General features: G+C 45.4%; 1 protein-coding gene across 2 annotated transcripts; it reads left to right on the top strand.

The window, feature by feature from the left end:
• The first annotated feature begins 1,059 nt into the window (after positions 1-1,059).
• LOC105499351 (ISL LIM homeobox 1) lies at positions 1,060-12,903 on the top strand. Of its 2 annotated transcripts, XM_011771896.3 has the most exons (6): positions 1,225-1,526; positions 2,367-2,556; positions 5,308-5,567; positions 7,471-7,757; positions 9,047-9,214; positions 11,279-12,903. In XM_011771896.3, the coding sequence occupies exons 1-6, from the start codon at positions 1,499-1,501 to the stop codon at positions 11,393-11,395; spliced, it is 1,050 nt and encodes a 349-aa protein (XP_011770198.1). In that variant the 5' UTR covers positions 1,225-1,498; the 3' UTR covers positions 11,396-12,903. The 2 variants fall into 2 exon arrangements, with proteins under 2 accessions (XP_011770197.1, XP_011770198.1); XM_011771895.3 differs by lacking the exons at positions 9,047-9,214; positions 11,279-12,903 and having other exon boundaries at positions 1,060-1,526; positions 7,471-9,026.
• Positions 12,904-14,015: the final 1,112 nt, after the last annotated feature.

Genomic DNA, 14,015 nt, shown 5'->3' with positions numbered 1-14,015 from the left:
TGGCAGACTGTAAGAGATGATGGGAACACGTAAGAATGATTGAAAAAGGTTACCGGCGAGTTGCACCCAACAATCTTCTCTCTCCAAGTAGTTTCCTGAGAGAAAATTATTATATATCAACGCCTAGGGACGGGAAATAGATCTTCCACTGTTCTGTAATAAATCCCTCCCTACTCGCGCCCTTACACTAATGCATTGTTTAAAAATCTCCAGTCATGGAGACTTGTCCTTATAATTATCAAAACACCACAGCTAGCTGCACAAGTTTGCTTAAAAACAAAGGGCAGGAGACCAGCAGAGAGAGGAATTGGACAGTATATAAAAACCTTACAAACTTTAGACTACTGAAAGATCATTTCGCTCTTCGGCTTAGGGTTAGTGAACTTCAATTCTAGAGTTTAAACTGAAAAGCAGACCTCGCGGGTCTGAAAGACAAAAAGTCCGCGGAGTCAACTTCATTTTACCCGTGCGTTCCAACCTGCTTGTCCGCAACAGCAAGAAGCGCTTTTCCTCCCACCCCACGTTTTTAGATATCTGAGGTCGGGGAAGACGGAGTTACGGTGTAGCAGTCACGAAACAGTTCCTCTGGGTTTAATCATCCTATTTCCAATTCTTCTTCCCCTAGCGCGCCGAGCGCAGCCAGTTCTGGAGGGAACTCCCCCTCCCAAGCAGCCAAGGCGGGCTAGGCCCCGGGGATGTGCGCCACGGCGTGGGACCAAACCAAGATAAGCGCCCTGCTCCAAGTTCCCCCCGTTTCCTAGAGCCCGGGAGGGACCTCGTCAACAGGTAGACCTACCCACCAGCCACTCGCCACGAGCGGCAGAAAGTGAGCCCCGCGCGCAACGCTGCCATTCGGACTGCGGGGACCCCAGGAGCGGAGGGCGGAGGAGTAGCGCGACAGGAGGCGAGGGCGCAGACGGCACGGCCGGGAAGGAACGCGGGAGGGGGCAGAAGGAAGAGGAGGTGAAGGAGAGGGAGGCCAGAGCCAGAACAGCCCGGCAGCCCGAGCATCGGGGGAGAACGGGCTGAGCCCGGAGCAAGTTGCCTCGGGAGCCCTAATCCTCTCCCGCGAGCTCTCCGAGCGGTCAGTGGCGCACAGCGGCTGCGAGACTGAAATATGATAATCAGAACAGCTGCGCCGCGCGCCCTGCAGCCAATGGGCGCGGCGCTCGCCTGACGTCCCCGCGCGCTGCGTCAGACCAATGGCGATGGAGCTGAGTTGGAGCAGAGAAGTTTGAGTAAGAGATAAGGAAGAGAGGTGCCCGAGCCGCGCCGAGTCCGCCGCCGCCGCAGCGCCTCCGCTCCACCAACTCCGCCGGCTTAAATTGGACTCCCAGATCCGCGAGGGCGCTGCGCAGCCGAGCAGCGGCTCTTTCAGCTTTGGCAACCCCAGGGGCCACTATTTCCCACTTAGCCACAGCTCCAGCATCCTCTCTGTGGGCTGTTCACCAACTGTACAACCACCATTTCACTGTGGACATTACTCCCTCTTACAGATATGGGAGACATGGGAGATCCACCAAAAAGTAAGAGGCTATTTTACCTTGTGGGGCTCGGTGTGCTGTTCTTGTGCGGGGTTCTCTCTCAGGCACCGGCTGAGGTGCCAAGGGCTCTTTGGAGTTGGAGTCATTGCCTGGAGAAAGAGAAAAGGTGGCTTTTTCTTGTTGCCGCCGCGCCTGCATGCTTACTGTCGGTTCTTATCTTCGGGAAACTGATCGTACCTTGTGTTTGAATTCGCCTGTGTACCCTCCAAAACCCTAGCTTTTTGGTGCTAAGCGGTGATTTCCTCCTGGGGAATCCTGAGCTCTCCGAGAAGGTTATTATGTTGCAAAGGTTTGCCTGCACAGTCAATACCCAGAGATGTGAATTAGCATTAGACTTGCAAAAGAGTGACAACTGTATTTATGCCTGCTCTTGCTAACAATATCCAGTCCTATGTGCTATTTAAGAGCGTGCTTCATGGAAAATATAGACATCCCTGCATTCACTTAACGCTTCTAGTCAAAACCTTTTCTTTGACTTGACTTATCCATAATCTTTCCCAATGATTATAGCAAAGAGGAAGGAGGGGGATAAAAAGAAATACAAAATGAGCGGGTTTGATTGCGTGCTAGGCGTACAAATGTAGACTATTCCAATCTGCATTTTACATATATTCCACCTCCTTTAAAAATGAGTTAAGGTTTTGATGGCACACTTCAATTACCATCCCAAAGTGCAATACTCTTAAAAAAAAAAAAAAAAAAAAAAAAAAAAAGAAACCTCACAGAGTACGCCCTATAAGAGAACAGAGAACGACACTAAAAGTGTGTTTATCTCTGTAGGAAGTAAACGCTTAGTCAATCATGTATTTATTTTCATTTCAGAAAAACGTCTGATTTCCCTATGTGTTGGTTGCGGCAATCAGATTCACGATCAGTATATTCTGAGGGTTTCTCCGGATTTGGAATGGCATGCGGCATGTTTGAAATGTGCGGAGTGTAATCAGTATTTGGACGAGAGCTGTACATGCTTTGTTAGGGATGGGAAAACCTACTGTAAAAGAGATTATATCAGGTATGGCATTTACACTCCTTCCTTAATTTTGTGAGATTTCCCTTACTCTCCCCACTCTTTATGTATTATTTGGTGTGGCTTTGTCTTTTTGTGGTTTGCCTCTGTGGAGTCATGCAAGCCAAAGTTACCCTGTACATGTGTTACAAAAATCAAGCTATGCTGTTCATTTGATTTTTTAGTGGAGAAAAACAAAAACCCTTAACAGTGGTATTCATAATTCTGGAGTATTGAGGCTTGTTTAATTACTCTTGGAATTTATGATGCACAAATTATTTTCCTCTTTCACTCTCCCCCTTACAAAACAAAATTTTTAAAAGATGGAGAAGTTTGGGTCTTTAACTTTAAAATAGGGTCGACTTTTATTGTATAGTGCAGTGTTCTGTTTGTTTTAGTCCTTTTTAAAATTAGTAACTTACAAATTTTTTTGGTGACATCAATGCAATAGGTGAAATAAAAGTTTGACCGAAGCATATTTACAAATGTACTTTGAAAGAGCGAGTACAGGTATTGCTCCTTTTATTTTTTGGGTAAGACTTCCTTCTGAGAAAAATTTAAAACCAACCTAAATATTCCTTGCAGAAAACACCGGAAACTTAATCTTTTTAAATATTAACCCTTTGGTGACATCTAACTGTCTCTTCTTTCTTATCTTATCTGAGCTGATGAATTAGAGCAGATCAAATTGCCCATCATCTGTCTACGAACAATTGGTATATTTAGATAATTGAACAGCTTCCTTTCTCACATTAAAATCTGGTAACTGATAAAATGAGCGAATTGTCCAAATTGACAAGACTGAAACCACATAGGAACTTTCTGAGTTTGGTTTTGTTGTTTTGGAGAGGTTTTTTTTTTTTCCCCCTCCAATTTATTCTGCATCAGGCTTTGCTAATCTCAAGTTTTCTCTGACTTGTGTGTATATATCAGAAACTTTGTTTTTTGCCTTAGAAAGCCAGTAGAGTCTCCCAAGAAAATTGTATGTGTTTTATTAACAAACAGAAGAGATATCACCATCATTATTATGTTAAATAGCAAAATATCACTTTTTAAATGTCTGGTGGCTGTTAACAAGTAATTAATTAGCTTTTGTAAGGCAAATGGTTTCTGAAGCTTGAGAGCTTTTATTAAAGTTTAATTAAGATTTAATATACAGTCACAGTTTGCTCCTGCTCACTTAGTATCCAGCATTTTTTTCTTCTTTTTTATAAATCATGACACGGAGAGGATAATCTTGGTAGATAAAATTAACCTGGTTGGGGGAGGTTAATACTTTAGAGAGGGAGTGAAAGGAAGTAAGGGAAGTCGGGGTACAGGAAGGGGGAGGGATTTTCTAAATTGTGTGGTCACCGCCAAAGTCAAGTCTTCACCCTATGAAATGGAAGATCTCACATTGAGTAGGCGGAGGGAGGAAAAACTTCTGAATCCACCTTCTAACCTCTGACAAATGAGCGTTTTCATGGTTTACTAGATTGGTGTGTAAACGCAAGATTCTAGAGAAGGAGAGTCCACTTCCGGAGTATCTTTACTCCTGTGGAAATAGTATTTTGCTCAATTGCACACAGGTTTGCATGTGCCTACTTCTGGATATACACATTTGTAGAAGGACCTAATCATTTTTACCTTCTCTCCACTCTCTCTCAACTCTCTCTCTCTCTCTCTCTCTCTGTGTGTGTGTGTGTGTGTGTAATCTTGTAGTTGTAAAAGCAGAACAGACTGAACAGTTAGATTTCCACATCTCTCGTTGGAGAAGCAGTATGCGTCCTCCTGTTATGTGGATCTTGTCCTCTCTGTCCCATTCTTTCTGTTTGTAGGAATGCCCCAGCTTCTGTTATTCCTGAAAGATGGAGAAGGGGCCAGGGAAGTGCAGCCTAGATGGAACCTATAAAGATTGTCCCTTGGTAAGGAAAGGCCAGCAGTGAGAAAGACCTGAGAAGTGGGTCTTTGCATTTTTTCAGTCTGGTCATGGTTTTCAAGAAAATTGAAATAGAGGTAGATGATTCAACAACTTGAAAAAGATTGAGGGAACAGACACAGATTTTAAAAAAAATAATAATAATACAAGGAAGAATGAAGAGGACATGTTCTGTTAACATTGCCGCCTGAAGAAAGTCTATAGTTGGAGAAAGACTGGAAAGTACTTGTGCAAGAGGAGATGTGGAAACGCTCAGAGGTTTCATTTTGTTATTCTGCTTGTTTATTTGTGAGTGTTTGCAAACCGAGTGGGGTGACAATCCCCTTCTCCTACCTCCTTTTTCTTGGAAGGAGGACTTTGTGTTGCAGTTTTAGACATTTCTAGCAGCAGAATTTGGGGGATAGGGAAGTGAAAGTGTGGCTGTCGGTGGCCACCAGAGTCTTTCTGGCTTCCTTCCTGCCGAGATCTGCAAGATCAACCAGGGACTGATGGCTAGAGCAGCAGCCCGAGTCAGGAATCCAATACATTTTCTGTGGTACAGGCTAGGTGTTTTGAACTAAGAGTTACCGCCTAAGACAGAGGTTCATCGGAAAGGAAACGGGAGTAAAAGGGAGGAGGGAGGAAGGGGAAAAGAGAGATGGGGGAAGGAAGAGAGACAGGGAGGGAGAGAGCAGGGTTTCATTTCTGTCCTTCTGTTCCCAACTTCTGTTTGGAAATGTTGTTTACTTGGGGCGTCTTGCCCGGGATCTTGGGCCAGGGAAGTGCCCGCCTGAAGTGACCCCCTCTTCCTGTGCTTCTCTCCCCGCTCTGGGCCTCCCCCGCTACCCCGCCCCGCACAGGTTGTACGGGATCAAATGCGCCAAGTGCAGCATCGGCTTCAGCAAGAACGACTTCGTGATGCGTGCCCGCTCCAAGGTGTATCACATCGAGTGTTTCCGCTGTGTGGCCTGCAGCCGCCAGCTCATCCCTGGGGACGAATTTGCGCTTCGGGAGGACGGTCTCTTCTGCCGAGCAGACCACGATGTGGTGGAGAGAGCCAGTCTGGGCGCTGGCGACCCGCTTAGTCCCCTGCATCCAGCGCGGCCACTGCAAATGGCAGGTACTCCTCTGCCCGGCTCGGGTAGGCAGGCGCCAGGTTAAGCCAGCCTGTGTGCCGGCGGCCAACAACAACCATGGTAGCTACAGGAGTGGTGGTAGTGTTTGCCTGCAGTTAAATGAAGTGTTTTGTATGCAATTTGCTTGCGCTGTGCTCTGCTCCTTTGCAGCAAGGTTCAGTGCACTCACTGTCTCCCTTGATTCTCCGAGCACACCTACACCGTCTGTGTGTCTATATGGTTACACATAAATGTACACCACTTGTGTACACGTGTATACACACGTCCAAACATTACTTCCAGTTCGCTTTGGTCTCCAAACCTTGGCTTGCTGAAAACGGGCTTCAGCTCTCAGCCAGGTATTCTCCTGCTGCCTAATTAAAGGGGCGGAGCCCCGGGTCCCTGGAGCTTCATCCTTTAACCCAATGAAGGAAGCTTAGGTGGCCTGAAGTCATTTAGTCTCCCAAATCCTTTTTCCTTGTGAGTTGCTTCACGGTCGAAAAATTTTTTAAATTTTTTATCTTTTTGTGAGAGACCAAGACTGAAAAGATACAATTTTAAAAACTGCAGGCCATTGCACAGAGCTATAATTTAAAACTGTCAACAAGCTAATCTGCAGTAATTGCCTTTTAAAGGGAGCCTGTTTCTTTAAATCATTCATTCTATATGATTTGGTGAGAATTTCATCTTCAGGCCCATGGTTGTAGCTCTAAATTGACCCCATAGGTGTTGGCCTGACACTAGGGGGTTGTAGAAGGTGCAGGATGTGTATCATATAGATAAGAGGACTCATTCCCAAGGAAGAGGAGTGGAAACCCGGTAAGGTTGGTCAGGACCAAAGTTGTGGGTAAGAAGGTGGACAGTGTTTCCAAACCTGACTTTCTGTCATGAGTAGATCGACTCCTTTGCAGTTTTAAAGTATAAGTTCCCACTAAACACTGAAGGTGAGGAAACTATAGCGCTCCCTTGCCCTTCTGCCTTCTGGCAGCTCTAAGAATTCTGTTCAGGGGGATTTGTGACTAGTGTGCACCGGGGCAAGGCCAGGGGTGGTGCTCCTGTTCAGTGGAGCCTGCACTCTGCTTGCCGGGAAACGCAGAGGAAGCTAAAATACCAGGAGGGAGGCGGGGGACATATCCCAGCCACCGTTTATCTAGAGCCTAGGCAGCTCAACAGAGTTTCCGTTTTCTACTGCTTGGAGTCTGCCCATCTCAGGAACATCCATGTATTACTTTAGATTTAATACGAAGGAAGAGCAAGGATTGGAGATATGGCAGAAATAGCGAAAGTCTTCAGCCCCTTGACATGATTGTCCTCTCGGACTGAAGTTCAAAGTGTGCTGGCAGAGTTCTCAGCCTTCCCCTTGCAGAAATCCCTGCTCGTGTAGTATTTATGGCTGTCCCTGAAGTGCTCTGCGCTCTTGTACCCTCTGTGGCCTTGGCCCAAGAGAAAATTCTGAGCCTGGAGAGGGTGGTAATCAATGTAACTGGGACCCAGTCTGGGCACAAGGAAACGTGAGAAAGGAGGAGAAACAGTGCTGAAAAATGCCATGCCTGCTGCGAACAGGGGGACAGATTTTAAACCTGCTTCCCTTGGCTAACACTTTGTTGACACGAGGAGGGGCGGGTGCTGCATTCCAGCCCGGGATTACTCAGCATTGACCTCTGCAGATTAGAGAGGAAGATTTTATTCTCCCTTTCACCCTCTTCGCCCCACCTCTGCCGCCCCCTGCTTTGTGTGCCGAGGCTGCAAACACTAGCCATTGTCCTGGAGTGTCTCAGGCGGGCGAGCAAGCAAGCGAGCGGGCGGGCGGGCGGGCAGGCGAGCGAGTTAGCGCAGGCGGGCGGGCGAGCGAGGGCGGGCGGGGAGCAAGCGGCCAGCCCAGCGCTCATGGCGCTCCTTGCCCCGCAGCGGAGCCCATCTCCGCCAGGCAGCCGGCCCTGCGGCCCCATGTCCACAAGCAGCCGGAAAAGACCACCCGCGTGCGGACTGTGCTGAATGAGAAGCAGCTGCACACCTTGCGGACCTGCTATGCCGCAAACCCGCGGCCCGATGCGCTCATGAAGGAGCAACTGGTAGAGATGACGGGCCTCAGTCCCCGTGTGATCCGGGTCTGGTTTCAAAACAAGCGGTGCAAGGACAAGAAGCGAAGCATCATGATGAAGCAACTCCAGCAGCAGCAGCCCAATGACAAAACTGTGAGTGGCTCTGGGGCCAGGCAGGGAATGCGAGGGGGAAGTAGATGCGGCGTGCGAGGTGCGTTCCTGGTGCCCAGTCTGGCCGGCGCGCGGTTTTCGATCCTGCTCCTGGGCAGGAGTTTGGCCGGGACTGCCCCTCATCCCCACCCCCACCCATTCTTGGGGGAGAGGTTACCCGGCTCCGAGTGGGGAAGCTTGGAGGCTCCGTACGCCAGGGGAGCGGCAGCCAGGTCCCAACCTTGTGGGTGGGCTCATGCCCTTCCTCGTCGCCTGTACCTGCGAACCGGAGAAACGCCGTCCTCCCCTCTGAGGGCGGGCGGCAACGAGGTTTGGCCCGGGTTTTGCCAACCTTCAGATCGTCAGTTCCTCACATACAGTAGAAGAGGGAGGGATACTAACACCTTGGGTTCCTACCTACATCCAGGGATTCCGTGGGCAGGTCGCCCTGTGAGTCCCCAGGGCGCACTGTACTTTTGAGTAAGGTACAGTGCGCCTTCAGGCTGAGGAGTTCCCCCAAGGTGACCCGCATGCCCAGAGCACCCTCTGCTCCAGGTGAAGCCCAGGCCTCCACAGAGACTCGCACCAGTATCCACTGTTATCTTGGGCCCACGGAAGCACCCACTCTGCAGGCTTCCTGGTGAAGTTAAGCTAGAGTTTCTTTTCTTTCTTTCTTTTTTTTTCTTTTACTGCTTTGGCCCTATTTTTAAATGCCATAAAACCTGCTGTCATTAAACTTGGCAGGCTGGCCAAGACTGGGCCAGGGCACTTTCTGAGTTGGTTAGTGCATAATAGCACAATAGGAACCAGATCCAAATGCTTTGGGGGCGATGGAGTCGGGGGCTGGCGCTTCCTTGAGGAGAACTACTTGGAAAAAATCTGCAGCTTACTGAAACTGCCCCGAAAACCACCCTGTCTAGAGGCAGAAGGGAGACCCTGCTTACCTCAGCTTTCTAGTTCTGGGAAGCTATGGCCTGAGAAGGCAGAGGGGAGGAATTGGGCTGAGCTGTGAAGGTAAGGGGGAAGAAGAAAGTTAAAGTAGAATTTGGTTTAATAAGGTCCATGCAGACCTAATAGTCCAGCCCACAGAGGCAGAAACACAAAACACAATAAAACAAAACTGAACTCTAGCTAATATCCATAGGTACAGCAGATTAACTGAGTCAATAAAGGCCACTATATAGATAAGATAATACCAGGGTATATTTGCTTAGCCTGTGCAGACAACGGAGGGAGGGAATTTGCTCATTAACATGTTGGGATTGGTGGGGGGGGGGGGGGCCTATTCACAGAATATCCAGGGGATGACAGGAACTCCCATGGTGGCTGCCAGTCCAGAGAGACACGACGGTGGCTTACAGGCTAACCCAGTGGAGGTACAAAGTTACCAGCCACCTTGGAAAGTACTGAGCGACTTCGCCTTGCAGAGTGACATAGATCAGCCTGCTTTTCAGCAACTGGTAAGTGTCAGCTCCCAGATGGAAGAGGCTGAATTCCCAACAGGGGACTCTGGTTTAACTGTCACACACTGAAAGATTCAGTGGGGAGGGTGCCTTCTTGGGCTCAGGGTTGGGGAGAAACCAAGGAGATGGGTAATGAAGAGAAGGGAGACAAATGCAAGGAAAACGAACCTCTTATGCATCTTTTTTTTTTTTTTTAATGAGACTGCATAATTTGACCATATAGGTTGAATTTTCTATCAATCAGGACTTCTTTGAAGGATTAATTTCAAGGTACCTAACTCTAGGTAGCATGTGCCAGAAGATGTACAGTGTTGGAGAATCATACATCTTAGAATTTTAGAGTTGTCCAGGACTTCAGGAAATCGTCTTGGCATTTCAATCAGCAATTAGTAAGTTTATCCTTCCTGAGCATCTAGAGAATGGGATATATAAGGACCCAAATCAAGGTGATTGTAGTTCATAATCAATGCTATAATACATAATCAGTGTCGTTATCAATAAACAGCAGCCACATGTCTGGGTGCAGTTTTCAAATATATCAATAAAGATTATTCAAATAGATCAATACTTTTTGTTACGGTATCCGTTGCTGGGAATGTCTTAATCTAAAATGTAGAATCGTTTAAACGTTTTCAAGTGTATGAGTTCAAATGTCATAGAGACACACACCTTGTACCATGTATAGCAAAAGGGACATGAGCTCTACCAATCAGAAGTAAAGTGTTTAATCTGTGAAAACCTTAACATGTTTTCCACATCCAGTGAAGAGAAAATTAATTCACTTTTTGCCTACAAAAGGCGTAAAGAGTCAAGATGAGTAAGAACAATAAATATATATCCTTCGTAATATGCTGTATTTATATATATATATATGATTTTTTTTCTTGAAGAGTAATCAGCCTTATAGAATCTTGTTTCATAAAATGTAAAGATGTATCCCGAAACCTTGTTCCCTTTTTTGGAAATGAACCTTTAGTTGAGGTTAGCTTTTTACCCTCATATTTACCTGAAGGGTATTTGCTTTCTCAATGTCAACAGTTAGGTAATTGGCCAGAGGCAAGTGGTTAAAAGGGCTTGGCCCCAGGCTGGTGTTTGCAAATGCTAAGTGGGTACAGAGGCTAGAAGTCCCTTAATCTCATATTGGAAAAATTTACTGTAGAAAGAAATGTAGGCTCTGGAACTAGGAAAAAAAATTATTTTAAGGCCATTAATCTGTTGAGTTATTTGAACAAAACCTGAATCACAGAAGGAAGCTAAGGGGAGGGTTCAGGGCAGCCAAATGTTTGCACTTTCTGAAACTTTAGTGTCAGATGAGAGCTGTGGAAGGGAAGCTGAGGCAGGGGTGTGCATGGTTAGAGAAGGTTTACAACAGCAGTACAATGTGTTTATGGTTAAAGAAGGAGTCAGATATTTAAGAAGGAGTCAGATATTAGGGTTAAAAGAAGGAATCAGAATGGGATGATGTCATAATATATGGGTCTCATTTTGGAAGGAAGAGCCTGATGTAAAGAGAGAAAGAGAGAGAAAGGCCAAAAGGCAGGAGGACCAACAAGGAAGAATGCCCAAGCTATGAGCCTGCTGAGGAGTTAATCTTTGTTCTGTGGAGCCTTCTCTCAATCTCCCGTCAAAGGATCTGAGCCTGTTAACGGATTTTTCAACTGAAGAAGAGAGTCTTTGATGCCTAGAGACTGAGAGCTCGCCTACTCCCAGGGCAATATGTAGCCAGCAGGATAATTTTATCTTGAGCATGCATAGTAGAGTTGTGATGCCATTTTACAGTGGGAAACACATTTGTTCTTAAATAATTTAATGTAACATAATGTTGGAATTTCAGTTTCAGTTAAAACAGAGATCTTTTGGAAGATGGGAAAGCGAGAGGATTTCTTCTCAAGTTTTTCTCCTCTAGGCTTTCTCTAAGCTTATTAAAATTCAGTTATCTATGTGGGTATCTTTACATATCTATCTACACAAACATTTCTACATACACAATATGATGAGTTTATAATCTTTTTATGAATACTATTCCAGTGTCCTTTATTTATTTCTCAACCTTCTATGCAGGTCAATTTTTCAGAAGGAGGACCGGGCTCTAATTCCACTGGCAGTGAAGTAGCATCAATGTCCTCTCAACTTCCAGATACACCTAACAGCATGGTAGCCAGTCCTATTGAGGCATGAGGAACATTCATTCTGTATTTTTTTTCCCTGTTGGAGAAAGTGGGAAATTATAATGTTGAACTCTGAAATGAAAGTATTTAACAACCCAGTCAATGAAAACTGAATCAAGAAATGAAAGCTCCATGAAATGCACGAAGTCTGTTTTAATGACAAGGTGATATGGTAGCAACACTGTGAAGACAATCATGGGATTTTACTAGAATTGAACAGCAAACAAAACGCAAAACCCAGTATATGCTATTCAATGATCTTAGAAGTACTGAGAAAAATAAAAGACGTTTTTAAAACGTAAAGGATTTATATTCAAGGATCTCAAAAAAAGCATTTTCATTTCACTGCACATCTAGAGAAAAACAAAAATAGAAAATTTTCTAGTCCATCCTAATCTGAATGGTGCTGTCATTGCCTTGCCAAACAGGAGCTCCAGCAAAAGCGCAGGAAGAGAGACTGGCCTCCTTGGCTGAAAGAGTCCTTTCAGAAAGGTGGAGCTGCATTGGTTTGCGATGTTTTAAGTTGACTTTAACAAGGGGTTAGTTGAAATCCTGGGTCTCTTGGCCTATCCTGTAGCTGGTTTATTTTTTACTTTGCCCCCTCCCCCCTTTTTTTGAGATCCATCCTTTATCAAGAAGTCTGAAGCGACTTTAAAGGTTTTTGAATTCAGATTTAAAAACCAACTTATAAAGCATTGCAACAAGGTTACCTCTATTTTGCCACAAGCGTCTCGGGATTGTGTTTGACTTGTGTCTGTCCAAGAACTTTTCCCCCAAAGATGTGTATAGTTATTGGTTTAAATGACTGTTTTTTCTCTCTATGGAAATAAAAAGGAAAAAAAGGAAAATTTTTTTGTTTGCTCTTGCATTGCAAAAATTATAAAGTAATTTATTATTTATTGTCGGAAGACTTGCCACTTTTCATGTCATTTGACATTTTTTGTTTGCTGAAGTTAAAAAAAAAGATAAAGGTTGTATGGTGGTCTTTGAATTATATGTCTAATTCTGTGTGTTTTGTCTTTTTCTTAAATATTATGTGAAATCAAAGCGCCATATGTAGAATTATATCTTCAGGACTATTTCACTAATAAACATTTGGCATAGATAAATAAATAAACACAGTGATCCAGGGTTCCTCTTTTATGTTTACAAACAAGCTATTCAAATGTCTGAAAGTAAGGATTGCATGTGAATTGGAGTAAACTGACACACAATTGGAGCGATGTTGTATTGCAAATAGTTAAGGTTGAGTTTGCAAGTTTGGGTTTCAATAGTTGGATCAAAGTTGGTTGGAAACCCCTTAGCTCTCAGCTATGATAATGCTACTGGTTTTGTGAAAATGAGATGCTGTTCTCTGTCCTGACCCCTCTTTCCTTCCCCCAATCTCTTCCTTGCCGTATCCCACCCATCCACCTACCCCAAATAGGAAAATGGTCTTCTTTAAAATGGCTTTTGATTCAGAGTCACTGTTTTATTTTTTTAGAATAAGTGATTTATACCAAAGGCTCCTGCTTGGGATTGTTGAAATGACCTGTATGTCAAATATATAAGCTCTTGGTAAAAGAGAGGCTTTCTGCCTAGCCAGTGAGGTATGACCATTATTTACCAGTGGCGGCTGTCAGCCGATTGAGAAATGCTGCTGTATTTGTGCAAAAGGAACAGTCCTAGAGAAGAGAGTATGCTCTGCAATTCCCAGAGCAGTCAGTGTATGCATTTTCTTGCCTCTTCTCCCCTCTCCCACCTCCGATTTGTCCCTTCCGCAAGTCCAATTTCAAAAATCTTGGGAAAGATGACTGGCTATGGGGAGAAACACGGCATATATTCTGTTGGGAAACCACCTTTTATGGGGTGGGGTAGCAGGTCGTGTGCTTTGCTGAACCCATCAGCTATCAGAGTCACGGGCATGCTCTCTGGGATAGACTATTCCCCCGCTGCTCCCCGCCGCTCCCCCCCGCCCCCAGCAATAGTTCAAGTGCTAGAGCCAGAACCCTGGAAAAGATAAATGGCACTGCCTGAAATTGGGCTTCTTGGTGCTTCTTCGTTTGCTGGCGTCGGATTAGGATTTGGGTCTCCACCCTGTTCCCTCGCCTCCCTTTACCCCCACCCCAGGATGATGCTTTGACTCTGGAAACTGCATTCATTTGTATGCGCGAGTGTAATGCCGTTTTCAGTACCTGACAATTCTTAATAAATGTGAAAGCTAAAGTACCCTAATCGTGTGTCGTGTGGCATACCCCTCCGGGCTCGATAGGGTGAGGTGGAGGCTATGCCCCCCAGCTCTCAAGTTGCTTTCACCCTCTCCAAACCTGCCGCAAGTCTGGAAGCCAGCCTCAATTAGGCTTTTGTTTGGGTTGGTTCTACATAACGGGTTAATTGCAGGCTCTAACGTGGGGGCAGAGAGAAAACAAACTTTGCATTGAAAATGTTACAGTGCATTAGACATGCCCGTTGATTACTTTGATTGTTGTGTCTAATTCTTGACAGAGGGGTAATAATTTGGCCGGTGGTAATAATGGCTTGCAGTCTTCTGCTGAGAAAAACAAGAGTTGTGTCTTATCTCACATGGATCTTCTCCGGGAAAGGTTTTGTTTGTTTGTTTGTTTGTTGTTGTTGTTGTTTTTAACTCAGAT

This window comes from Macaca nemestrina, chromosome 6 (assembly GCF_043159975.1).
Source record: "Macaca nemestrina isolate mMacNem1 chromosome 6, mMacNem.hap1, whole genome shotgun sequence".
Taxonomy (NCBI): domain Eukaryota; kingdom Metazoa; phylum Chordata; class Mammalia; order Primates; family Cercopithecidae; genus Macaca; species Macaca nemestrina.
The sequence above is the reverse complement of the archived record's forward strand: the minus strand, read 5'-3'. Positions and strand labels throughout refer to the sequence as shown.